The 27,623-nt window shown below is 39.5% G+C and overlaps 1 protein-coding gene across 2 annotated transcripts; it reads left to right on the forward strand.

Annotated features, from left to right (window-relative positions):
- The first annotated feature begins 1,218 nt into the window (after nt 1–1,218).
- Nucleotides 1,219–26,882, forward strand: LOC146375045 (gamma-adducin-like). Of its 2 annotated transcripts, none has more exons than XM_084948326.1 (15): nt 1,219–1,694; nt 9,889–10,119; nt 11,252–11,396; nt 12,040–12,191; nt 13,449–13,529; nt 15,520–15,669; nt 16,006–16,149; nt 17,428–17,526; nt 18,148–18,321; nt 19,981–20,241; nt 20,452–20,568; nt 20,741–20,830; nt 22,637–22,760; nt 24,901–24,996; nt 25,118–26,882. In XM_084948326.1, exons 2-15 carry the CDS (start codon nt 9,919–9,921, stop codon nt 25,366–25,368), a joined length of 2,085 nt encoding a protein of 694 aa, XP_084804452.1. In that variant the 5' UTR covers nt 1,219–1,694; nt 9,889–9,918; the 3' UTR covers nt 25,369–26,882. The 2 variants fall into 2 exon arrangements, with proteins under 2 accessions (XP_084804452.1, XP_084804451.1); XM_084948325.1 differs by lacking the exon at nt 1,219–1,694 and adding an exon at nt 6,951–7,164.
- Nucleotides 26,883–27,623: the final 741 nt, after the last annotated feature.

A 27,623-nucleotide genomic window follows, 5' to 3' on the forward strand; every position in this document is an offset into this window, starting at 1 on the left:
AAATCTGAAGCACAAATCTCAGAGCCTAGAGCTACCAGCTACAGAGTGATGTTTTATTTTCTTCCACCGCTTTCAATTTCTTGTTTTCTTGATTTTCCAGATAGCTGGTTTAACATGTACCAAAAAAAGAGCGCGCGAGAGAGAAATACACTGTGTGTCACTAGAAAACAGTGGAGGAGAGGAGACGTATATTACTGTCATTATGTTTGCCAAGTCTTCACTAGATGGCAGTGTAGTGTAGTGATATTGCTTGACAAGTTTTATCACACATGGAATCATTTTAGAAACTTTCTAGGGCCTCCTTTCTCCCTTTTCCTTAGTCTCTCTGTTTCAGTGTCTCCATGAGTGTGCCTGTGCAGGTAGGATAGAAAATCAATAACTCCTCTGAAGGAACTTTCTGAGCCGCACAATATAGATGTTTATTTTAATAACTTGCTTACTTCATCCGACTGCGACCTTTGACCTCCCTCCGTGCGCTCTTTGACTGGGGCCGTCCTGTGGGTGTGGCTCTGCGATTGCAGAAAGCTCAGGAAATTAATGTTTTATCAGACTGCGCAAAGACAACAACAGCAGCGTAGTGGGTGGGAAAGAGAAACGTCTAAATTTAACTCATCAGCTGATGCCAAGCCAAATAAAATAAAAAGCGGACAGTTTCCTCTTGGTTTCTCTTCCAAAACATCTGGAATTTCATTGGGGCAGATCATATCAATGTTTGGTGGGAGTGTAAAAGTTATAAATGCCATGTTATTGCTATCACAGCAGAGGCTTGTTGACATTCTAGAAAATGGATTTTTGCACATGAAGTTAACATATTTCACGCTCCTTGTGTTTCGTGATGTGTTCCTAGTGTTCTTATCATTTTGATAAGATAAACTGTACCCAGACCCACAGATCACAGGCATGCATGGTTCGCTGTCTACCACATACGCTGTTTGATCATCTGCCATCACGGTGCATTTGTTGCTCAGTCAAAACGGTTATTCGCAGTCTACAGCTTGTAATTACCTTGCATTTCTACCTTCTTCACAGCGATAGAATGCACTCTTCAAATGCCTGATATATTCAGGTGGTGGTGCAGTACAGAGGGAGAGCAACACATCCTACTCACTCACTGTGAGAGAGTATGTGGGAGGAGGTGAAAGCATGCAGGCAAGAATTCACTGTGTGCAATGCCCTCCTCGAAAGCAAAATTTAGAACATGAGGCACACTCAATATGCAGAGGAAAAATATGCCTGGCAGGAGATTGCTGCAGTTTTTCTCCATTTATGGTTAGGTACAAACGCAACATGTAATTCCTGCTTGATAAAAAAGCCTTTAAAAAATAATGAAGTAAATCATACGTACTTTAGAGAAACTAGTTGGTGTAATATACAGATATATATATATCTATATATGTATGCCGGGGTGGAAGCTTGTCCCTCCCATTTTTTTTTCAGTGCAGTCCAGTCCATTCAAAATGCTTGGTCAAGTTTTCTTCCATTCCTTTTGAGAATAGACAGCCGCTGTGACAAGAGGAGCCGAGGGAGTTCAGGAGATCAGAGGCAAAGCAGCAGTTTCCTCTCTTCTGGGAAACCAGATGACCTTCTTCAAAGTGATAATGTAAACAGCTATCCAACAACGGCTGGAATCGTGGGAGTTTGAAATAAAACGTGAAGAATTCTGCTGCAGGATAAGTGTAGAGACAGCAATCAATGTAAGTTGTGTTCATTTACTTTTTTCCTTTTTTTTTTTTTTACCTTTTTATCCATGAGAGCAGGCATTTGCTAGAGCTAAGATCAAAGCAAATAAGTTACATGGCAGGGTGATTATTTTAAATTATTTTTTTCTATGCAAGCTTTGAAGCTTTTGGAAGGGAAAAGTGTATTTTTTAGTACACTAATAACAGATAAAGGACACCTTATGGCCCAGGAGAATGGCATTTCTTACAGCAACAGATTGTGATACATCCTTTGTGGAGTGATTTTTTTGTAACACCATATGAAATTTCAGTTACAGCAAACCTGTAAATAGTTTCTGAGTTGCTGCTTTTTACAGAAAGACTGTGTTGCATCTCTATTTACTGCTTTTTCTAGACTTAACATGGTAGTCGTCTGTCACTGCCTAACTGGCCTGTTTGCTGCAGCAGGGTTACCTCCAGCTGCAGAGGCTTCAAACAGATGTTTTCAATTAGCATCACTCTCCAGAAACATTACTCTGAACAAGCATTTGTTGACTTTAGATGTGGAGCTAGGGCAGCATGGGATTTCATAATGTGTGTGCCTGGTGATGCGAGTTATAGACGGCCATAAAACCCAAAAGCAGGTCATGACCCAAACCCTATCAACCATGCAATCAATTGTTCCTGTTGCCGTTTACACTTAGACACAGTTTTCATTTTATAACGTTTTACGTTAGATTAAGTTTTACGCTGTCATCATCTCCTTGCTAAATTAATTTGATAATAAATGGCTTTTACTGCACTGCATGTGGGTACTTTGTCAGTTTATAGTAAATGTCAGGTTTTTGCACAAATGTGAGAGGTTTATGGAAAATTTACCACATTACCACCTCATTTTTTCATAGTTGTGATTTGAATGTGACAACATGCAAGGATCTGTTAGCCAGGCCACCACCTCAGCCTCAATTAAAGTGAACCACACAAAACCGCTAGATCTCCAACATGGAGGCCATCCAAAGACAACCGCAGTAGCGACTACAGCCAGCTCTTCCCCTTAGGTAAACAAAGTCTGTCTCTTTCCAAAGTGCTGCGACGTGTGTGTGTTTGAATATGTCTCCGGCAGTGTGTGATCATGCGTGTGCCGACGCAGTTCTACACATAAATGCCGCGAAGGCACCGATCCAACTATAACAATGTAAATTGTTTCAGGTTCAAAGTGCGCTCTGTTGTTGCCACCCACCCTGCTGAGCGGGAGTAGCACGACCATTTTTAGCAAGACGTGGAGTGATATATATTTATGTGATGTTACCAAAACAATGGCATTGTTTTGTAGTAGAAATTTTAAAGAAAATTTAAAAGGTTTCCTCTCCAAAACGTATGTGTCTGAGTTTTTCTACAAACTAAGGTGTATTTTATTTATCAGAAAGATGTCAGTAGGAATGTTCTTGTTTCTATTTGGGACCTTTCATTTGATCAAAGTTTAAAGGACCTTGTTTAAAGGAATATGTTTTAGAAACTGACCATTTAAAGAAGTCACTGACATAAATAAGGCTCTGATGAGTCTCTCAGCTTAAAAAATGTGAATTAAATAGAGTGCAGAACACTGGATATCTTTCTGGCAACCAGTGCAGGATGTACTCAACCTTTTGCCCTATGACAGCTGGGATAGGCTCCAGCATCCTTGCAACACTGAATTGGATAAGTGAAAGAAAATGAATGAGAGGATGGAGAGAGGGATGGATGGAGTTAATTCAGACAGGCGGTGAAGTCAAGTATAGTAGAACTCATTAATCCCTATTTACTGATCTCAGTGACAGCCCATATCAATGCATCTAGTTGGCAAATCTCAAAGAGCACATGCTCTTTGAGAGCACATGCTCTTTGAGCTGCTTTACTTTGCCTGTAGATGTTTCCCATCTGTAAGCCACTTTGCAACCCACTTTCATCCCAGCTCCTCCTCTTTATGTTGTCTCTGATTTAATGCCATGTGCGGTGGTCATAAAACAGAGCCATACCATGCAAATAGACAAAACTGAAAGAAATTAGACACAAATAAATTAAAAAAAAAAATCTTATTCATAATGTCTGCAAAACAGAATCACAAAATGTAGAGAAAGGGGGAAATAAGCAAAACTCTAAAACTCTCTATAGGTAGTTATCAAATTTAGTTTATTTGTAGCTTTATTTCTATACATATATTTGAATACTTGGATCTGGGACAAAAATAGAGCTTTCCATGCCATTGTCAAATCCCAATAAGTAGCCAGTATCATTTATGCTGTGTTCAGAGGCTAAATGGGTTGATTATGTAAAAAAGAAAAAAGAACGAAAGGTGCCTCACAGAATCTGATGTCTGGCTGAGTGAGTGCAACGTAATGGTTACGACTAATATTTCAAACATGTCTGAAAGTCAGAGCTATGATTTAAGTCTTCAAGGTAATCAGCACAGAATGCTTTTGGTTAAAAGAGAAATACAACAGGTCTTTACCCTGTGGCCTAATTACAAAGAAGATCCATCAGTCATGCAGACGGGGTAATCAGGGTTATATTTATGAGATGATTAGTTCGACTCTGTGTATTTCTGTGAAACGGTACAGTTTGTGTCGATTTCTAATCTTTCTTCTTGATGCCATGTTATCTGGCACCAATTCTCTCTTTCCCTTACTAATTTTGCCTCAGACAGCATAAGCATTGGTTACCAAGGCAACAATGCTTGCAAGGACCTGAAACAAAGTTGACATCTCTCTCTCTCTCTCTCTCTCGAAATTAATCATCATGATAATGTTCAGTGCTAAATACTAGCAGTTTCTGACTGCTAAGGAAAAAGAAAACACTGATGAGGACTTGAAAAAATAAGGAAGGAGTGCTCTAAAAAATAGCACAGCAGTTGCATTATGGGCAATGTATTATCTCATATTTTTGCCACTTGATATACAGAAACTCGAGATATTTTTACCTCTATATATATATATATATATATATATATATATATATATATATATATATATATATATATATATATATATATATATAATTTCACAATAGCAGAAATTGTTCTTTGTTGTGTAATAAGTAGTTTCTTACCTTTTCTGTCATCTATAGGAAACTATTTAAACTACAACTCTACGTGATGCCTATACTGAACAATCTCCATGCTGTGTTACGTACCTGTTAAAGAATAGAGATCCCTCTGTCAGCTTTTCCCTACAGAGAAAAGAGATAAAGCACTAGCACTGGTGTGATCATAACCCCCCAAGAAACCCATCAAGGGCAGAGATAAAAGATAAATCCACAGGTCAAAAGGTGGCTACACACATCCCAACACGCTGTGCCTTCCACAGGGCCAGATATCTTTCTTAAGTTCAACCATGACACGACACCGATCACCATTCCCTGTGCCTATGTCTCCCGGGTTTTACTTTGGGTTTACTCCAGTTCACACGCTGGTCCCTCATCTAGCATGACACCCTGAAAGCTTTCGCCTACTCTTCTCTAAGCCTTTAGAAAAGAAAGTCAGCTGTGACTTTTTGGTGTCATGCTTTGCAGTTTTTCTTGAGTTTATTGTTCACTCTGAAATGGAGTTTGCTGTGTTTGCTTTACTTTCTGAGTTTTCTTTTATTTTTCACCACACAGTTAGTGGTTATAACTTAACTCTGACTATACCAAATCTCACCAATATCTTCTGCAGGAATGGTTTTTCTTGAAGCAACAATTCTGCATCGGTATTTATATTGCATCTCTTTGATTCATCTTATAAGGAATTATATGATTATTTCCCAGAGTTTTACTCTACTGTAGGCTACATGCTTTCATTTGATCTATCCAGGCAGTATTTGTGTGTCTGATTTCAATGTCACATCCAGCAGAGCAGTAGTAGGTTTTTGACAAGAAAAAGGTGGGATTCCAGTAGCGGACATCAGTATCCTCAACAGTAATCTGTATGAATGAGTCGTCAAGTAATAACACCTGACATTTGGTGAGTTGCTTTCAGGATAGGCTGGCCTCACTGAAAAGTTTAAATAGCCAGCAAGAATGTGGTGCTTGGAAGGTGGGAGGATGTTGTGCGCAGACATTTAAGCTTGCATGTGGTTTCTGGTGGGAACCCTGCCAGTAACAGGGAGGCAGGGTTCCGAGCGGAGGGGGGAGTTTAGGGGGTCACGCTGCTCCAGAGTGAGAAAGTTCTGCTTTTCATTACATCAACCCATATGTCCACATATCTGCCCCGCCTCCAAGACTCCACTGTGTTTCCTGCAATTGTTGTGTCAGTCAGTGATCTAATCCTTCTCTCTCTTACATCTCAAAATCAAGATTTTGGTACGAGTGTGTCCGACTGTGCGTGAATAAAAGCGGTAATACATCTGTGGGCTGACGGAAGCCGTACTGAGAAAATTGGAAATTCCAGACTTGCATTCATTTAACAAGGAGTGCATTTGAATATTGCTACACTACAGCTCGTAGAGGGTGACCAGCAAAGCAGAAAAGAGTGGAGAGGTGGCTGCTCTTTTTAACACAAATCTGCACAGCCTTGCATTCAGTTGTACTTTGATCTTATTCCTTATTTCGGTTGAGAGAACCATCTTATTTCACTTAAAGAAAAGCAGCGTGTCTAAAAGAACCTTGCACAACAATGTGGCCGTTCAAAAAATATGATTTGTGCAGCCAGAACATTAAGTGGTGGTCTTTTTTTACTTTACAAGTGAAGTGGGCATGCTGTGCTTGTGAATTCGGGAAAAGTAAGTGTGATGTGAATAAAATAGTGAGAATTGTTATAGTCTCTCGTCTTTGAGACACTTTATGAATTGCTTTCTGTAAGCAAATATGCTATATTGTGGAAAACTTTTTTTTTGGGGGGGGGGGGCACTTATTCTGGCTTTGAAATATTCTGTTTTTGTATGATTGAGGCATACAGCTTTGATGTAAACCTCTTCGGAGCTGCAGTGGGATCACAGGCGTCCCAGTTATTTATGATATGAAGTGGCAGGAGTTAATGAATCACACACTGAGAGGAAGAGAGCAGGAGAGAAGAGTAATTTAAAAAAACACACACAGACACACAAACTTTACTTCAAATCCTCACCAAAAATTATTGCAAGCCTGTAAGATATTCCCTGGGGGGGATTTTAAGAATAAGGTTTATTAAGGAATATTAGCTACAGTGTGGTTGTGAAAAACTAAGCTCTGAGTGGCCATGCTTTTGTCCCGCTCAATACAAACGCTCTAGTGGGTGGATAAGTGAAGTCACATGGTCACTTTTCCTCTTTCCCACACCAACACACCCACACCCTCCTCCATGCAGCCAATCTTCACTCTTCAACTCACTACTTACCCGCAGCGGGCAGCCTGCTGCTTCGTCTGGATACTGTAGCAGCACAAGTTGCAAGCCTGTTTCCCCCCAAAACCATGCATCCGAACTGGGAATAATATCCGCGTGGCTCACCTTTATCCACGTTTCAGGAGATATTCGACATCACGTCGCCCGGAGGTAGTTAAGAGAACTTTGCTTCAGGTAATTTTCAACTTGCAGTAACAGTTTTACTTTTGGGTTCATGTGCTCACTTTGATTTTTTTTTCTTCAGCTCGTACCTCTAGCTTTGGCTAATACATCCCCCTCTGCGTTACTTTTCGTTGCAGTAACGGTTAAAAGTTGTAATTTGATGCCACGCATCGAGTGGTTGATTACAGGCTGCCATGAAAACAGCTGTGAGAGTGTTATTTCTGCTTTAGTAGAGTGAAATTGTTGCGTTTCCCGGCCTAATGTGAAGTAGACCTAGATGTATCTCCCTCCACCCCCACATCAGGTAACACTGCAGCATCAAAGGCGCACGCTGCTTTTCAAAATATCTCATTTGCATGAGGCGACCAGGGCCGGTTGTAGCCTTTGGATTCGGTGCCCCCCCCCCCAAAGAAAAAAAAAAAGCTCTTGTACAAAAAAAATGTTTTGGTTGAATAGCCTGCTCTTTTCTCCCAAAACAGCTAAGATTATTATAATTAATTATAAACTCAAATCTACTGCCTGTCTTTACAAAACTGTTTAATTAGTAGATTCATTATTTTAGACTTAACTACGTCTGAGTGCATTTCCAATGCTCCTGGGCTATTTGCTGTCATATTTCAAGTTAGTTACTTTATCAATAGTAAAGTTGCATCCTATGTAGTTATTGGAACTGTCAATAATGATGACTTAAATGTAGGCGGATACATGACAAGAATGTTTAAATAAAGCTGTTTTACTGTTTTTGACTTGAATAAACCAGTCACATTTGTATTAACAGTAAAATAAAAATGTCTGGAAGGCAGATGTCAACAGTTGATTGAACAGTAAAGCCGGGGCTCTCTGTGTGACACCTCATTTGTTTGAAGTTAGGAAAAACAGATTTATTTAGTTATTTACGTGTCTCTTAAACAAACAAAGATACCACTGTGGTGTAAATGCCTGCAACTTTCTGCCTGTGGGGACACAAGTAGATGCTGTAGGTAACCCTGTGAAAGTTAATAAACTCAGAGGAAAGACAAACACAACTTTAGCTCCTGTTTGTTTTGTTAAATCGAGATTATTGGCGAACCTCTGTAACTTCTTACGAACAAGTGCGTGTGCATAACTTTGGAAATTGTAAGTATGTAGATTGGTTCTGTTGCTGAAATCTTATCATCTTATCATAAAGTCTTATCATTTAGATTTCGTCCTGTGGATGAAAAAGGCTGTTCACCGATATCATTCTTTTCATAAACAAGGAGCTTTGAGGCTTCCTCTAATTTGGCTTGAGATTAGTTTGGGCAGTTTGGATTGTAGGCATGCTATCATGCACTGGTTACACGGATGGTTACCTCATGATGGCAGCCGCTGTTTATTCCATCATCTTGTCAACAGTTCAGGGGATGGAGTTTTTGTTATTGTAGTTAAAAGACTGTTTTTGTTAATAAACTTGTTGCTGTAAGCATGATTTAACCAAAAAAAAAGAAAAGAAAGTGTGGCGTGCCAGTTCCCCCCTGATATTATGCACCCTAGGCAACCACCTAAGCCCTTCATGCCTGGCTCTGCTGCTGGCCATGCTTTATAGCTTCTTGATGAACAGAAGAGTTGAAACTGTTGCTACTTTCCTCTCACAGTGTATAAATTGGCATCAGTCTGTGTGGAGAGGAAGGAGATGTTGAAGTTTGGTGCTGAAACCCACTAAGTAACAGAAAACTGGAAATACTGCCTTTCAGTTGTATTTGTCTGCCAACCCGTAAAGCTGCAGTTTATATCCATGTCTGTCCGGACTTATACAACATTTGTTGTGAAGAATCTAAAAGAATCCACGATGGTGTCACCAATTTAATATCAACCAAATGTGAAATAAAGTCATAATATCGTCTGTTCTTTAGACATGGTGTTGAATAATTGTCTCTGTTAAAAATGCTAATGACACTGTGAAGATGACCTAACTTAACCAAAAACTCCTTTTATCCCTACACCGCAGCATTTCGCGCCTTTCAGGTTGTTGCGTGCTGTGTCAACCTGACGTGTAGTTACATTTCTCGGGCTGTGCACGTCAGGTTACGTAGAAGGTTACGGCGAACAGTTAAAAGGAGATCCCGGTAACAACACAAGTTACCGAGTGATTTCCTGCTGAAATGAAATTCATGCCTAAGACTTAGAATAACTTGATGGTTAGATAAACTGTCGTTTCTGTTAGCAAACAATAAAACAGTGTTTACCTAACTGTGAATCAATGGATTGTAAACAATCTGTAAGTATTATTTAGCTGTTTAACTGTAAAGTTGCAACAAATATTTCTAAAACTTTGGTAAGTACTGTTTTGTTATGCAAACGAATGACCAGTTGACATAAACATTATTAATCATTTACTTTTGGCAGTGATTATTACAAAGTGTTGCCAGTGTTCTCTGATAAAACATAATATACCGCTGAGGAATGATAGAGACAGAAATGTGTTGGTTCTGTGCGTGTTTGTGGGGAAAAGAAAGTAAAATGTACTGATCGCAATAAAACAAAAATGCTATTATATTCACAGTAGCTGTGACTAACTTGTCATTTTTGCAAAGCACCAGCTTTGTCCTTTCAAAGCAGCATCAGTCACATAACAATAATCGCCTCTCTTTTATCTCCTTCTCTGTAATTACATTAGTCACTATTGCACCCATCCAGCATCTTTTCTGTTAAAACAGCATCAGTTGCCTTGACAGCCTGAATGCGAAATGAGCTGTGATGTTTTCTCCTTTCTTCCAGAGGAAGAGTGGGAGGCCTTGCGGTGAGGATATGAGTTTGGTGGATGTGAGGCAGACGGTGGGGTCTCTGACCCTGGCCTTGTCCAGCAACGACTCCAAGGAGCGCTACTTTGACCGCGTGGATGAGAGCGACCCTGAGTATCTCCGGAGCAAGAATATGTCACCGGACCTGAGGCAGGACTTTAACATGATGGAGCAGAAGAAGAGGGTCACCCAGATCCTGCAGAGTCCAGTATGTAGCAAGAGGCTTCATACAAATAGCCTCCTACACACAAGCTTTCACTGTGTATGAGTAATAAACAGAGCTTTAAACCCCAGAGAGATACACTCTACCCTTTACTCAATGCTGATTGTAGTGCATGTATTTTTTACTTGTTTATGTGCACATCATTTAATATACTGCATTGTATTTTAATATGGGTTAGCTTTAGCTTACAGAATTAAGTGTAAATGGTTCTACCATTGTTACTGTCCAGATTATTAATATTATTATTATCATCATTACTTTACAAAGGGGGTTAGTGTTAGTCTGCTTCTTTTTCTGTGTATCAGTGACTCATTTTTAAAGTTAAACTACACTTGGAGGCATTTTTCACTATTTTCCTTAAAATCCTAATTGTAGCACTTCTTGTTGTCCTTAAGCCTATGTCAGTTTATTAGGTACATTTCAGTTAAGTTAATAATAAGACAGCACAGCAAAAACTCAGCCTAAATAATGTAGAGATTCACCCTAGGATATAATTTGCATCATTTAGAGATCTGTTCTATTATGTGATCTGCTCTCGTTGACAAAAGACAGAATAATATAAACACCAGTGCATATAATACACAGTAAAAAATTGATCAAATGTAGAGCAAATGGAGGAGACAGCATACAGTCAGTGTAAGTACAGGGATGTGAAATAAGTACACACCAATGAAGTGCATGGAAATAAGACGAGCCCACACTCGTCTGTGATTGCATAACCCACCAAACAAGTGGAGCTCATCACATCACCATGGGAACCGTGGTCGGATGAAGCAGAATGCCTGAGCTTAGTTGCAGCTCAGGAGAAAATGATGTCGTTTCAAGATTCACAGGCTACTCTTGACGCAGAAATTGATGGTCAAGTTTAATGCCAGCTCCTTCTTCTAATGAACCCCCTTTTCACAGATGTACACAAAGAGCTTTTTTTTTAGTGGTCTGGTGGTTTGTGTATAGTTGTTATAAGGAGCATCTGAAAGCTCGCTGTGCTTCCCCACACATCCTGTGAAGGTGTTGGAAGTAGGACAAAGATAGGCTGCATGTACATGAGTTGCTAGGTTTTAGCTTCTTTGTACCATATCTCCTACAATAAAAGAGTTTTATTTGGTTTTGTTTGCAGGTGTTTAAAGATGAATTAGAAGGTCTGATTCAGGACCAGCTGACTAAGGGCAACAACCCTACAGGTCTCATGGCACTGAGGCAGATTGCTGACCTGGTCATGGCCAGCACCACGGGAGGGGCAGGCCCCTTGACTGCTCCCATCAGTGAGTGGCCTCGTGTGTGCGTCTGAATGTATCCATTTATGTCCCTTTCGGCCTGTTTGTCATTCAACGTGTATCCTGCGTCGGTGTGCATCAGCCAGACTGAATATCTTCATTGTTGGAGGCTGAATTCCCCAACTCCTGTGACACTCAACAACCCTGAAACAGCATAAAATGCTCAATAGTGCTTTTATTAAGTAACTCTCATGACCAGTCTGAGTAATCAAGTATAGCAGTTTGCAGTGTTCATTATACTGGCCTGACCTTTTACCCCTGTGTTTCAGTGGGAGGTCACAGAGCTGAAGTTATAGTTTTAGACAGTTTAATGATCAAAACTGTAAATGTTTGGAAAATGTAAGAACATGCTTTGAAGTGTTGAGGCAGACCTGCGCCTTTAAAAAGCCAAAGTGGCTGTAAAAGTTAATGCCCTGTATCATTAATAGCCTTATATGGTATTACATCCCCAAAATACCCTCAGATACACTTTGGGAATTCTGAGTAGGGCCCTTTTTTCAATCTTCAGCTGCGGAGACTCATGTTCCCCGGGATGTTTGACTTTACATACTGTGGAAACAAATCATGTAAACATGCTTGTACATTTTTCGGATGCACTGCAATGTACTGATGATGTTATGTGTTGTGGCAGGCATCGGGATGGTGACCCCAGTCAATGACTTGTATGGCGTAGAGTCTCCCTCCTTTGCCAAAGGGGAGAAACAGAGTCGCTGCAAGCTGGCCAGCCTCTACAGGCTCGTTGACCTCTTCAGCTGGGCTCGCTTTACAAGCTCCTACATTACTGTGAGTACAACTTCACAATCATGCTCCAGTGCACACCTGCTTATGTATGCAGCAAGAGGTTTGTGTTTCTTTATGTGTGCTCCTTGTTCTCTGGCACCTGGAAGGCTTAAAGGGGAATACCACTTTATTTTCAGAAACGATATATTATTTATGGCATAGAAAAGTAAGGTTTGTGAATATGAAGCAAGAATTCACAACCATACATCTGATGTACACCTTGGAGAACATCAGAATGTTAGGTTCTGATATTCCCCAAAGACAAAGCAAAGACAGACACATTTTTGAGTTTTTCTAAGTTAAAAAAAAGCTTTTGTCTGTGGTTCAGAGTTTTTTTACCCTTGACTTGGGAAAATGTGTCCTCCTTCTCTTAGACAGTGTTAACCCCTCTTGAAAAGGGAAAAAAAACCCCATTGTAAATGTAGAGATTTCATTCCTCATGGCAGCAGCAGTGGTTGTTGTTTTTTTTTTTTTGTTTTTTTTACTTAGACAAATGTTTAAAAATGCTGCCTCAAAGATTTTACATCAGTTAATTTATATTAAAGGATAGTCGCAGGATATGCAGTGTATAAAGCCTCCGTCACATGGGCCGGGTCACCAGTGGACAATGCCTTGGCAACCATCAGTTGCTAGGAAAAAATGTGTATTCCCCAACCGGTTTGCAAAAGGCTGCTGAGGTTTGGCAGTAGGTAGGTGAGACTGGTTGCAAAGAGTTGTATGGTGCTACATAAAAAAACCATTGTCACCTATAGTTTGTATGGAAGATGATGATTTGACTACCCCGCCACTCAGTGAGCAGTGGCGAAACCGAAAAGTGTGATAAATACAAAGGTGAAGCACCCTGTTTGTGACTGATTTCACCCAGTAACAGCCAGCAAGCACTTACCAACCAGCTGGGGAATACACATTCCTACCTGGCAACTTGAGGTTGCCAAGCGGTCAATGATTTGTATCACCTGGGTCTGTGTGAATGAGGCTTTATCTCTCACTGCTAACATTTATCTGCAAAACAAAACCAAAGCAATTTTTAAGCATTTTCTGCCAATGAGTTTGAAATATTCCAAAGAGTAATGAAACCAGAAAGGGCAGCCACATTGATGCTAGATGAAGATACATGTAGACTATATAAAAACAGACATAGCTCTTTTTCGGACTCCTGTTCTGAAGCCCCCGTTTTGCATTTAAATCACTGTCCTCTTGATTTTTGTACATCAAACTTGGGCTTTTCGCCACTTTACTCATGTGTTCATTTTGTCATAGGTACGTGTCAATAAAGAGCAGGACCACATTCTCATCAGTCCACGAGGTCTTTCTTTTGCTGAAGTGACGGCAGCAAATTTGGTAAGGAAAGTAGTTGAGTGTGTTATTTTTAGTTGGGAATATAATAGTTTTAGTACTACAGATAGCAGTTTATTTGGCCAATTCTGATTCCCATTTATTTGTAATACCAGTTTCTGTTGATTTCGATTTTCTTTCTGAGAACTAACTAAAAGCATATACAGACAAAAAAGTAACTTTTCATTAACACCAAATATTATTTTCATGATTAAAAGAAATGATTAAACTTTACAATTTGCCTCAAACTATAAGTTTCAGGATCTTATTTAGAACAAGTGAAAATAAAGTGCTTTGCTACTGGAAAGCGGGACAAATAGTTAACTGAAAATTAGTTGCTGCACACTCACCTTTACCATATATGTATTTTGCCTTCCAAACAAAAGCAGTTGCAGCAGCTTCATATAACAAAACAAACGTCTGGTACTTAAATCGTTTCTAGTATTCCAGTATTTTATTGTAGGGTCTCTACCTTAAAATGTAAAACGTCTTGAGGCAACTGCAGTAAAACTGTACTGAATTATCAGGATATTAACTATTTTCTCTTCTTCACTTATCTCCATTTTCCTCACAAATGCTTTGATCTGTTGCTCACGCCAGGCTGATATCTGATTAGCTTTAGCCACTTGGCCTTTGTTAGCTTCTTTAAAATGTCCATGTTCAGCTGAGTGAAAATGATTTAAGTGCCTCATTAAGACCAACTGTGGTTTATTTTGGTGAACCTTGTGTCTTCACTCACAGTGATGTGTTTCCACACTAACATCATTTTAGTGTGTGGCTGTGAGTGTGCTGCATGTTGTATATGCATGAAATGGACCAGTTTGTAATTGGACATTTGGTAGGCTGACCGGCTTTTCACTGGTCAATACGTACATCTCTATTTACGACATGTACCTGGCAACAGATGTGAATTAATGTCACTGTTTTTGTCTGAAATCACAACTAAAGTCAAAGTGGCAGGCGGGTTCTTTTCAATAATAATGATTGGACTTAATGTAAAGTACACAAAATCATTGAGCAGTCACAAAAAAGGGCATTCACCCACTCCTCCTGCAGCTGACAGGTGAACAGGTACCACCCCAATAATGTGACCAGCCGTAAAGTTTTACAAAATGACTTTAAGCAGATACACAGACGCTTTAAACATCAGAAATCACACAGTTAACAACAGCATAAAATCTGTGTTTGTGTTCTGTTATGACTGGAAGGGTCAGTCAGCTGTAAATTTACATTATTGTCAGTTGGCTCGTTCTCTTTCATGCAGCGGTCTTACACTTCCTGACAGCTGACGCACTCTAAAAGCATAAGTTTTTCTTTAATGTTAGCTTTTGGTTTTTGCAGTTGTCATTCTAAAAATGAAAAATCGTCAAGAGCTCAGATCCTAATAGGATTTTTATTTGATTTACTTAAAGTAAACCAGTGTTAAATGAAGTCAAGTTCATTAAAAATGAATCCGAAACCAGTCGTAGTTTTGGGGAAATTCGTTAATTTAATTAACTGTTTGATTTTGAAATAATGGCATATCAAAGAAAGGATATGAAAAGTATCTGACACACAAGTGTGGTTCTGTGCTGTTTGCTGTCATCCACCTCACACTGTTTCACTGCTCGACAGGTTACAGAAGTAGTCATAATGCCCCCGCAAAAATAAAGGAAAGAAAAACAACACTGTATATTCTAAACTATTAAAAGAAATACACTTCTAAGGAGAAGAAAACATTCTGCTAGACCTTAAGCATGCACACAATGTGTACTTGTAATTAACAATTGTAAACATGACCTTGTTTAGACACAAACTCCACAGGGTACCTTTAATGGTTCAGTCACGCTGCAGGCAATTATTACCTTAACGTTTATAGTGTTATAAAAAAAGCAAACCAAAGTTGAGTATTCTTTTAAAGTACTACACCTACAACTACTGCTGACAATACTAAACAGCCAGCTCCCATTTCTCACAAATCTCTGCTTGTTGTTTGTTTGTTTTCTCCAATATTTAGGTGAAGGTCAACATAATTGGTGAGGTTGTAGACCAGGGTTCTACTGATCTGGGCATCGAGCAGTTTGGATTTGCTCCCCATTCTGCCATTTATTCAATGCGCCCTGATGTGAGATGCATCATCCATACACACACCGCAGTTACAGCCGCTGTAAGTACGCTCGGGGCAAATATTAAATGAGCTTCATTTTAATCAAAGCTGCTGCTAAATACTACTTTGGTATCACACGAAGAAGGCTGAGTTAAAGGCAGCCCCCTGCATGTCTAGTTATTTTAGATGCTGGCTGTCTGTAATGCAGTTTCTGTTCTCTCTCTTTTTTCTTTTTCTTTTTTTTTTTTTTTTTTTTTACCATTTTCTTTGAAGCTTTGCTATAAAATGCACAGCACATGATGTGTGCACCATTTTATTTGTGCCTGACAGCGAAAAAGGCGCCTCTGTTTATGCTGGTGTGTCACACGCTTAGTTGTTTTTATCCCATGCTAACAGGTGTCCTCGATGAAATGTGGAATCTTGCCCATTTCCCAAGAGGCTTTGCTTCTGGGAGACGTGAGGTGCTTTGGTTACCATGGCAGCCTGGATGATAAAGAGACAAAGGTGGAGTTTCAGAAAGCTCTGGGCCCGACTGCCAAGGTACTGTCAAAGCAAGGCACTCCATTAGTGGCAAGCTCACGTTCACGTGGGACAGAGTGGGCTTATTATATTGTACTGTATGCACATGTGCTGGGGGTATTTGTACCACTGGTTGCTAACTGTAAATAGCTGAGTACACTAGAATATTTAGTTTATTTAGATATGGAGTGTAGGTGCAACAAGTAGTCTTAAGCAGTTTGTTTAGCGCGTTTACCCATTTTAATAATAAATAAATAAAATAATAAAAATTAATAAATATTAGAACCACCTATTTAGGGACTACTCTGACATTTAAAGTAAAGTTAGATGAGACGATACCGCTCTCATGTCTGCCACACAATCATTGCAAGCAGATGAGCAAATTTAAAGAGGTAGAGGCTGCTTAAACCAGCCGATCTAAGATTGTTCTAGGGCTCCCAGCCCAGAAATAGTCTGGTCTACCAAAGTGTTTTTCCTTGAAGCCTGCCTATTTATTCCTTTTCCCCCCCAGTGGTAGTCCCATATATTTAGACTATGCTGAAAACTACAGCTCTGTGACTCATTTTTATTTATTTCTTTATTTTGGATCTCTGATAGCTGAAGAATGCTGCACATCACTGCCATTTTTTCACCCACCATCTAGAGTTAGGCAGTTTTATAAATATATCACCAAATGTTAATGCATTACTCAAAAACAACACAAACTGAATCGTCACAACCAGCTTCTTAATGTGCTGAACAATGACTACAAAGAGGGAAAGTTAGAAATGGTTTAATAACCTTGTCTGTACCAGATGGCATCCCTGGATTGCCACAATATTAGTGTGAAATGTAATGCTGAGAGCAATATTTGACTTGGGTCGACCAGTTAAGCAGCAGTCACAACATATTAATACTGCAGATATCTCATATATTAGTAACAAAAGAGCCATAATGTGCATGAATAAACTCTAAAAGTGCAAAAAGAAGCTTTAATAGGCAGATTTGTTACTGTTGGACAGAACGAGGCTACTGTACTGCAGTCGTTGTTTTATTTTAGCTGTAGCCTTGTATGGAACAGACAAATGTGAGAATGTCATTGAGCTTCTGGTCTAATAAATGCATTCTTAAAAGAAATGTCTAATTAAACTACAACTGTAGCTTGCCTCCACCAGTGTGTGAATGTGAGAGTGAATGAATAGTGGCATTGTAAAGCACTTTGGGTGCCTTGAAAAGCGCTATATAAATCCAATCCATCATTTAATCATTTTCATTAATGCACATTCAGGATGTACTAATGTGGCAGTTTGTGTTTTTCAGCTGATGATCCTGAGGAATCATGGGCTTCTGGCTTTGGGAGAAACAGTAGAAGAAGCTTTCCACTATATGTACCACTCACAGCTCGCCTGTGAGATCCAGGTATAAAAATCGTTATTCTTGATCCTACCTGCCCTTGGTAATGGAGTGTAATTGCGCCATTCCGGTCAAAGCAATTGGTTAACTTTGATGTGGCCTTTCTTCACACTTCATAAGTCAGTTTTATGCGTGTGAGTCACTGATATTATTTTCCAGCTTTTATTTGTTGAAATGTTTTTCCCCTCTGTCTACAAATGAGTCAGACACATTAAACAGAGCAGTGCCTGAAATGGAGGCAAAGCTAATATCAAGCGTGCTGCTTGCTTGAGTAAACCTGATTCAAATATGTGTCAGTGATCTCTGTTTACAGACAGGTGGAACCCCGCAGTGTTCCTGAAACACTCCTGTTGCTTTGTGCAAGAGATCCTTTTGCAGCGATTTTTGTTTTCTCGACTCTGTTGGTTTTTCCGTCGTTTTTGACGTGTTCAGAGTTCACCTCACTTACAATTGTTGAATTATATAATTCTATGATGGATTGTTTTAAAAATAAAATGATGTGTCTCAGAAAAGAAAGTTTTAGAATTAATCTCCAATTTTTATGAGTGAAATCCTCAGTAACTGCACCGAATGTCAAGTGAAAATTGTATTAACACAATCTTCGATGGTACAAATGGCTTTGTTTAGGTGAACGCTATGAGATGTTCAGGCGGCGCGGACAACCTCGTTCTCCTGGACAGGGATAAGTTTAAGCCCCTGACCCAGGGAGTGGCCGCTGCCGGTGTCGTCATAGACAACGAGGTCAAGTGGAAAATAGGCGAGGCAGAGTTCGAGTCTCTTATGAGGATGCTAGACAACCTGGTGAGTGAACCCTGACCTGTGCCTTTTACCCACGATGCTTTGAGTTTCCTGTCTCACATGCTTCCTCGGGAAGTTGCTGACTAGAGGACACAATGAAACTTCATGTATTTTTTTGTTTATCTAATCTTAAATGGATTTTTTTTGTAATTGGCTCATATTGTTTAATGATATTTGCAGATTTCATTTCCTAATATTCAGGATACTGTTGTTCTAGCTGTGAGAACAGAACTCCTTCTGCTGGGCTTTGCAAAACCATACACCCTGATTTTTATTTATTTTCTTAAGCCTCACTGATAATGCCCAGGCCCTGACATGTTTTGTGGACACAGAAGATGTCAGACTGTCTGCTCGAGTCGCCTTCCTGCTAACAGCTCCGGCTGGAACAGACTGCAGCTGTGTTAGCTCTGTGTGATCAGAGATCGCCCACCCTCTCAAACATAGCTTCCAGATGGTGAGCCGTGCTGCGGGCAGTTACAGCCACACGGACCACACAGCCACTTAGTGCAATAACTCCCGTGTACTCAATTTGGAAATAGGATTTGGCATTTTCTTCCAGACTGTTGAGTATGCCACGGGACGAAAATGCCAGCGCAGTCGTTGCAACCGGACGCCTGACCTTCCCTGACAGAGGGTGGAGTTTGATTGTTGCCGTGTCAGAGATGATTCCCAAACAAAGACAACAAAAAGCTGAGCTGCGCTAAAGGTCACAGCTAATGATGAAGGAATGGTATCTGACAGAAGGCGATTTAGAAATTGCATTGCATGGTTTTAAAAATGATTTTAAAAAAAAAAATGCTCAAAGGAAAGGCTGCGTGACTTCTCTAAACCAAGCAATGAGCAATGGAAAGGTGAAACAGATTAGGGGTGTGGATGAGGAGTTGGCCTTTTAAAGTACCTGCTTAATTAAAAATATCCTCCTATCTGTCCGTTCACCTTTTCATTATATTAGATTCTGTCACACATGTTGGCAATAGTTACTGTAGCTCTTGTACTCCTTTGTACAGTTTGTGCAGAAATTTATGATGATGAATGCTACGACTGATACGCCCTGAATTGTATTTGTTTACTGTGTTTCAGTCACACTTACAGCATTTGGAAACTGAGCCTTAGTTTCCACTGAACGGCTCTGTGAAAAATGGCTTGCTGGCACTGCGACGATCAAAGCTCAATGCAGAGGGGATTTTTATTTTTTATTTACTTATTTTTTGTGGCAAACTTGTCAAATTGCCTGTGCAGAAATGCCAGTTTTGATTGTTTTTAATGTAGCGTTACACTGCTTTTCTTCAGACCACACTTTTCTACATACTGCAAGGACCCATCACTAGTTTTCTAGTTGTCTCTCTCGGTCTTTGATGTATTGTTAACAACACACTCCTTCAAACCAAAGTTGTGTCTTCTCCCTTTCAAACTGGAGGCGTCTGCAAAAATGCTGTTTGTATATATTGCGTTTAAATATTTAAAAGTATTGTGTAAGTGGATTCTGGGTGGCCTGTGAATCATTTGAATTGTGGGGGGTTTGGGGTTTTGGGTTAATATTTCTTATTTATCCCATGAGCAGAGAAGAATAGTGCAAAATATTTCAAAGACTTTAACTTCTGGCAAAGGGAAACTCTCGGTGCGTGTGCCGCAATAATATTTTCTCCTTGTGTAACGTGCTAGGGATACAGAACGGGCCATTCTTACCGGAACCCCATTGTCCGTGAAAAACCCCGGTCTAAGAACGACGTCGAAATCCCCGCCACAGTGTCGGCTATGCCGCCAGAAGACTGTGAGCTTGGCCTGCGGAGCCCCTTCAAGTTTATGGCGCAGAAACAACAGAGAGAAAGGACCCGGTGGCTTAATTCACCCAACAGCTACTTGAAGGTCAATGTTCCTGAACAGTCACCCAGCGGGGACGTGAGCCCGAGGACAAAAACCATGGTGTGTTGATTTTATTGTCAAAGTGTAAGAGGAAATGAAACGATTTGATCCTATTGGCTTTGGTGTCCTGAGCAAGCTCGTCTTTTGAGGTGCCCATTTTTATCTGTGTTAGCCTGCCCTCTTGTGGCAAGTTTTTTAAATGCACTTTTTTATATTCTGAATTCTTGCTATTAATCTATGTGTGTGTTTGCTTTATTTAAATTCTCTCAGTGGATGAAGTCCTCGCAGCCAGGCTACAGCGTTGGCACCCCAATAAAGATTGAAGACCCTAACCAGTTTGTCCCACTCAACACTGACCCCACTGAGGTTTTGGATAAGAGGAACCGGGTCAGTTGAAAAATGATCACATTTTCCACAAGATTGCCCCCAGATGTTACAAACCTGGGCGGTAGAAATGCACAAAGATTGGAACAGCTACACTGTCATTTGAATGTCAGTCATATCATCTAATAACCAAAATCCTAAAGCTGAGATTCCTTTGTTGTATATGTTTGTTCAGATAAAAGAGCAACACAGAGGTGACCAGATGACCCCGGGACCTAAATCTCAGTTACTGGCAGGCATTGTTGTGGACACCATACCAGGACCAGTAAGTTTATGTATCATTTGTAAAAAAAAATTGCAACATTAGCAGCCGGATTTCATGATGCAGTGTGTGTCATGGTATTTTAGTGTGTTTTGCATTTGCCTAAGCACGTCTGAAAATAACACACAACTCAACCCACATACTAAATTGCTGCTCAACTCATGAAGACATTTTTCTTACAAATGTGTCTTTCCAACGGACAGGATTTATTGCTAACAATCATTGTTAAAACAAAGATAATTAACCAAACACAAATTTGTGGCCTTGGAGTGAAGTCCATATACAAGGTCTAACATTAGATGATAGCTTGTTGTTTACACACCTATGTTTCTTAAACCGTTCAGTTACGAGTTGGTGATCCAGGAATTTTGAATCAGTCATCTCTCCAAATTAGTATCAGGTGTAGTGCCTGTGGTCTTACTTAGTTTAAACATTGTTTCAGACTGCAACACACACAGCAGCATTGTTCATCAGGATCATGTGACACGACTAAAACAAGAGTTGTTCAGGAATGGTTTGAGGAATTTGAGTCCATTGATCTACAGATCTTTCAGCTTTGGAGGCTGATAAATGTCAAGATTACAAAAAAAATATGTAGCCAAAAAACCCGAACACACAGAAGTAAATGAATAGCACACTAAAATATTCTGTCACACATATAATTCACACATTCTCGTAGATTTTGATTGCAGAGGTTAACACAGTGTTTACATTTATTTATTTATTTCCTTATGAAAGCAACCAAAAATTCAAATATTGTCCAAAGAGGAACTATATGCCTAAGATTTTTAATTATGTAGATTGTGCCAATTAACCAAATGTATCAACAGTCATGATCCTTCCATAAATGCTAATTGGAACACCTTCACAAAAAGACTGTGATTATGTGTTATTTTATTTTGTAAATAAGTAAATAAGATATAATACATAATGCAAAGAAAGTTTCTAGCTATAAACATGCAAAGAATTTGAAGATTTTACCATCTATGGTACGCGATAGGATTAAAAGATTCAGGAAATCCACAGAAATCTCTGCATGCTAGCAGCAGTGCTGAAAACCAGTAATAAATCATCTTGATCTTTACATCCTCAGGCAATAGTTGTGTAGTGGAAACGAGTGCACGGGCTTAGGAGCACATCAGAAAACCACTCCGTTGCATTCAGAAATGGAAGCTGAAAGGAGTTGGTGCAACTGCACATGTGAAGGCACCATTAATAATGAATGATATTTGGGTTTTAGAGCAACATGTACTGCTATCCAGATACTGCATTTGTTTTTTTGTTTCATAAGGGACGCCTTTCCTTATTTAAGCAAAAGATTTCTGTGCGTGTGATATCAGCGTGGCTCCATCATGAAAGGGTCTGGGTGCTAAACGGCCATGTCTGCAGTTCAGTCGGTTACCAGTTGAACATTTGGCACTTAACGAAAAAACAAAGTACAAAAAAGAAGTCCTTCTATATTGGAGCAGCTGAAATCCTTCACCATGTAAGAAGGGGGGTGGGGGGAGGTGGGGTGCTTTGATAACTGTACAACAGTTTATGTCAGAGCTCAAAATGTTTACAGAGGGTTTTAAAAGAAGAGGTGATGCAACACTGTGGTAAACATTCCCCTGACCCATTTTTGCTTTTAAGAAAAGGAGTTACCATTATTACATTTATAAAGCCCCAATATATTAAAAAAAAACAAATAAAACAAACAAAAGTTTTTACTTTCAACATTTGACATTCAACAAACTGTTTCAACCTTTTGGAAATAATATTGTGCATCAGCTGACTGCAACGGCATCTTATGTTTTCCCGTGTCTTTAGGCTTTCATCATTGAGGATGAAGAGCAGACCCGCTCTCTTCCTCCCAATCCTTTCAATGATCTCACAGAGAAGGAGCTGGAAGAATACAAGAGCATGGTAGAAAGAAAGCAGCAAGGCCAAGAAGGTACTGTTCTCTATCCTTTATACATTAGTCAGACGCTTTACTGAGTTTGCTGTGGTTATTGTTGCCACACAAGAATTGTGCCATTAGGTTACGCTCAAGGCAGTTAATTAGAGCCAGCTTGTCCTGGGTGGAGGAAAGTTTGTACAGGAGGAAAGTTTCCTACTACTTCCTACTGGTGAGAGATGAGCTGTAGAGACACTCGCCGTGTCAAACTCCTTTTGTCTCATTGTGACTGTAAACAAAGGGAAATCTGTGTACAGGAAGGAAACATCTCTGCAACTGTGCATCAAAGTAACTCCTTTGTTATTCTCCATCACAGAAATGCTTCACTATTGGAACATGTGAGCTAAGAAAACTATGGAACAAAGTTGTTAAAATGTTCTTGTGTTCAATACTTTTAGTTTGCATTTTGCATGCTGGCAGCATGAGTGTAGTGAGGTTTTTGGTAGAGTTGGGGATGTAAGTATTTGGTATACATGGTTAAGCAATGCTATGACATAAACATGTATGGTTGCCAGTGGAACTGGGCCACTAGTGTTTAATGATGATGTAACTGCTGATAGAAGCGGCAGGATGACTTCTGAAGTGTACAGGGCTGAACTCTCTGCTTAGATTCAGCCAAATGCTGTAAAACTAATCGAAGCGTGCTTCACAGTGCAAATGGATAACGACCCATAGCATACTGCAAAAGCAACCCGTTTATAAAGGTAAAGAAAAGAGATATTCTTCAATGGCCGAGTCAGCCAGCTGATATAAACTAAATAGGGCGTGCTTTTCAGTTACTGAAGACCAAGCTGAATGCAGAAAGACCCACAAACAAGGAGCAACTGAATGTCGTTGCAGTGAGGCCCTGGCAGAGCATCTCAAGGGAGAAAACACAGGATTTAGTGATGTCCACGAGATCTAGACTTCGGGCAGTCATTGACTGCACACGAGTTTCATCATTGGTTTGTCCAATTATGTTTGACCCGTATTGTGTATAAAAATGACGGCAATTTGCAAACAGTTAATGCAATACTTTAGTTAAACCCCTTGCCTTAAAGATGAAAGTCTGCAATTAAATCACATACTGAATGCTTGAGTTAAAATCCACTCGGGTAGTATACGGGAACAAAATTACACAGGTTTTGTCAGTGCCTAAATAATTATGGGAATGCTGGAATGCTATCTGGTCAATCTTAACATTGACCAGACAGAAAAAGGACATCTCCTAACCTTTAAGCTTGTGCTACCATAAGATTTTACAAACACTTTTCGTGGTAGATATTAGTGGCGTCCCTGCTAATTCCTAACACAGTTGAAAATGATGACCAATCAGGTGCACTGTTCATACCTTTGTATGTGGAAAGAGGGGTAGAGCTAGTTGCTTTTAAAAATACTACAGAGGAAGGATACAAATATTATCTGGGCTAGTAATATGGTGTAACTGTCGCTAAAGGTAAAACCAGTATAACCAGTCATGGTGGTAGAAAACAAAACAAATATTGCAAGATATTTGAGCGGCCCCCAGGGCGTTATCCATCACTAGAAACAGCTGTGGTAATGAGGAAGGAGAGCCCAAACAGAAAAGATAAAGTCATAACAGGTATAATAGCTTACTTTTATAACTGATGCGGTCTGATCAAGAAGTCAGTGTGGTTTTCTGCCTCATTGATTCCACAGCCTCAACATCCACACATTACAGTAAAGCCTGGTATTAGATATTTCAAGTTTTCAAACTAAAACTGGGTCGGCAGCATTTCCAAAAGTCTCTCTTTTTGGTTTCCTAAAACGTGGGAGTGTTGTGGACATCGAGATGTTGCTAAAGTAAATGATATTAGTGTAGATGTGCTTTTGATCACGGCTCTGGATGCATAAAGGGAAGTCTGAAGAGTGCAGTGCTGTTGTCAGTTATACATCCATACCTTCTTTGCTGTAAGATTGCAAAATGTGTGCTGCCGGGGAAAATTTCTAATGATTGATTCCTGGGACATTTGTTCCAACATTCCCGTTCTCCCTCTGAATGAATTGTGTAACCCTGTTAGCTGTTTGTAGAGTGCCGACATCAGCTTGGGATTTTATTTGTTCATATAATAGCCTAAGCTGACTCATACCTGCTTTGTTGGATGACTGACCCCTATGAGCTTCAATCCTTTTACAGAAGATGATGATGCCACTGATGCAGATGAGATGACCACATTTGATGGCTCGACTATCTCCCTCTCCCTCTCTCCCATAATGACGCCAGCTAAACAAGGTAATTAGCAAGTGAATGGGTGTTTCAGTTAGTGAAAAAGGACAAGAAATACCTCAAATGAAATGGATAATTTAACGTGTTTTTATTCGCATCCCTCTCCGTTGGCTTCATCTCGTGACAGACACTATACCCAATGGGAAAGACCACTTGGCAGAGATGGAGGAGGATCTGAGCATCGAGGTATCCAAGCTGAGCGTGAGCACTTCAGAAACGGTGGAAATCTCCATAACAACGAAGGAAAAGACGGGGGAGCCTCAGACCCCGGAGAGCCAAACCAAGTCCCCCAAGAAAAAGAAAAAGAAGTTCCGCACACCTTCATTCTTGAAGAAGAGCAAGAAAAAGAAGGAGGAGAAAGAGAAACCAGAAGCATGAGCGAATGAACCCGAAAAGCAATGAAAACGTCTGAATTGCCTTCCTAATTTTCAGTTTGTTGAAGGGAAGTGAAATAAGCCCCCCAGGACATTGTTGTATTTGAACACCCAGTTCCCCACATTCACAGCTATTATTCAATGTGAACGTTTTTCAGAGATGTGCCAGTAGATGGTAATGCGGAAGGTTTAATTTCCTGTGAGATTTCATTTGACCACTGAGGGCTCAGCGGAGTTTCATCAAATCAAAATGCAATGCAGGACTGTTTTTGTTTTGGTTCTTTGTTCTCACCCATATTTTTTAACGGGTTTTAGAAATAGGTATCAAAGGACACGGGGGTGACTCAGAGCCCTGGAGAGCCAAACGCAGGCCAAAGCTTTGAAGTTAATGCATCCGATCGGACGTGTTACATATTTGTGAATTTTTTTTTCCCCCTTTTTGCACAAGTTCATTGTTGAATGTATACTGACAGCTAAGAAAATTGTTTAACAATTTAAAAAAAAATTTAACTTCCATACCAGTAGTGTAACAGCGGCTGAAGATATTCAAATTATATGACAGTTAGACTTATAAGAAGTACGAGTTGTAACTGAACATAGTCATAGTTCTACTACCTTGTAATAATATATGTCGGTTTATATTATAGGTATTAACATTATAGTGTTTGAGAGATGATTTCTTTGTCTATTTACATACTAACTCTTATACTTAACACACAGTGATTGATAATTCAGTAATAATTCATGTAGTTTTTAACATGTGATATTGTTCCCATGGTTGCTGCTTTATTGTAATTGTGACAAGGAATTGACTGTGACTATCAGAAAGAGCTCAGCAAAGCGAGGATTGCTGCACGTTGTTTAGGAGTGACAAAGCGTGACTTTTTACAGAACTGATGGGAAAATCGCTTCATTGGATGAAAGTGGCACGTTTGCGCTGCACAAAGTGAAATGAATGTGACGGATGCTGATGGCAGATTTTGGCTAAGTAGTCGGCTGATGGAAAGCTTTTCTTTGTAGCCACTGTTAGTTTGATATAAAGTATATTAGAGGGCCATATATTTACATCCCAGTCAATAATGTGAATGATTTGTTTAAACCCAAAGGGAGTGAATTCTTTGCCTTTGTAAATAGTTTTCCTTTTTCTTTTTTTTTTTTTGTGAAGTTCTTTTGTTACGCTAAACCAAATGTTAAACAATGAAATATAGAGATGTGACAGTACAATCAAATAACAATATTTTAACACTTCCTCTGTTGTTTTTTGGGGTTTTTTACCCACCTTAATTAAGCTCCTTATTTACTGAACATGCAGAGCGCTTTGTGTTTACAAACTGTATTACTTGTGTAATTAGTGTGCTTAATGCTGTTCTTCCTCTGTTGTTTACATTGCTGTTTGTATCACCTATTTTTTTTTCCCATCATGCTTTACATGACAGTCACCTTGCTTCAAAGTCAGCCTTTTAACAATGCCTTGATTTAACGACCTGATTTAATAAAAGCTGGGATATGTTTCCATAACTGTTCTGTTTCTGTCTCGGTTATTAGCTGAAGGATGCTCGATCATTTAAAGCAGTGGTTCCCGATCTTTTTGCACGCAGAATTGTTATACAGTCAAAATTTTACATGAACTGTTTTTGTCATTAAATCACTTTATTTGAACTCATCTTAAACTAGATCTGTTTGATGTTTAAACTGAGATATCTACAACTTTAAACTATTCACCAACTGCATTTAGCTATGACTCTGTTTAACAGTCATTTATTTCATGACTTTGTGACAAATTTAAACTGTTAATCCACTTTGTAACATTTTACACACACTTGTGGTAAAAGGTGCACCATTTGCCACTTCTAAAGTATTACATATCAGGACATTATCTAGTCCTTATTAGACCTTAAAATTAAGTAAATGCAACTTCAAATGAGCAACAACATGAGATTTATTATACTGCATCACTATTTTTTTTTTTTTAACTGAGCAAAATGCAGAAGCAGTGTGTGCAAAAGTAAGTACTTCCTATGATTCAACGCCTTCAGCAGCAAAACTTGTAATTGTTTCCTGCATGACTTTAGTCTCTGAAATTGCTCAGGAATTTAAGCGTACTCTTCTTTGGGTCTGCAGCCATTCTGTTGTAGATTTGCTGCAGTGGGATCATTGTCCTGTTGTACGACTCTGAGTTTTAGCAGTTGAACAGATGGCCTCACATTTGACTCTAGAATATTTTGGTATACAAAGGCGTCCATGGCTGACACAATGACT

The sequence above is a fragment of the Perissodus microlepis genome, chromosome 13 (assembly GCF_051167445.1).
Source record: "Perissodus microlepis isolate ML-2025 ecotype Zambia chromosome 13, ASM5116744v1, whole genome shotgun sequence".
NCBI classification, from domain to species: Eukaryota; Metazoa; Chordata; class Actinopteri; order Cichliformes; family Cichlidae; genus Perissodus; species Perissodus microlepis.

Coding starts and splice junctions, on each gene's coding strand:
- LOC146375045 (XM_084948326.1), top strand. CDS start 9,919: ATGAGTTTGGTGGATGTGAGGCAGACGGTGGGGTCTCTGACCCTGGCC. Junction 13,530..15,519: donor AAGTGACGGCAGCAAATTTG/GTAAGGAAAGTA, acceptor TCCAATATTTAG/GTGAAGGTCAACATAATTGG. Junction 16,150..17,427: donor CTCTGGGCCCGACTGCCAAG/GTACTGTCAAAG, acceptor TGTGTTTTTCAG/CTGATGATCCTGAGGAATCA.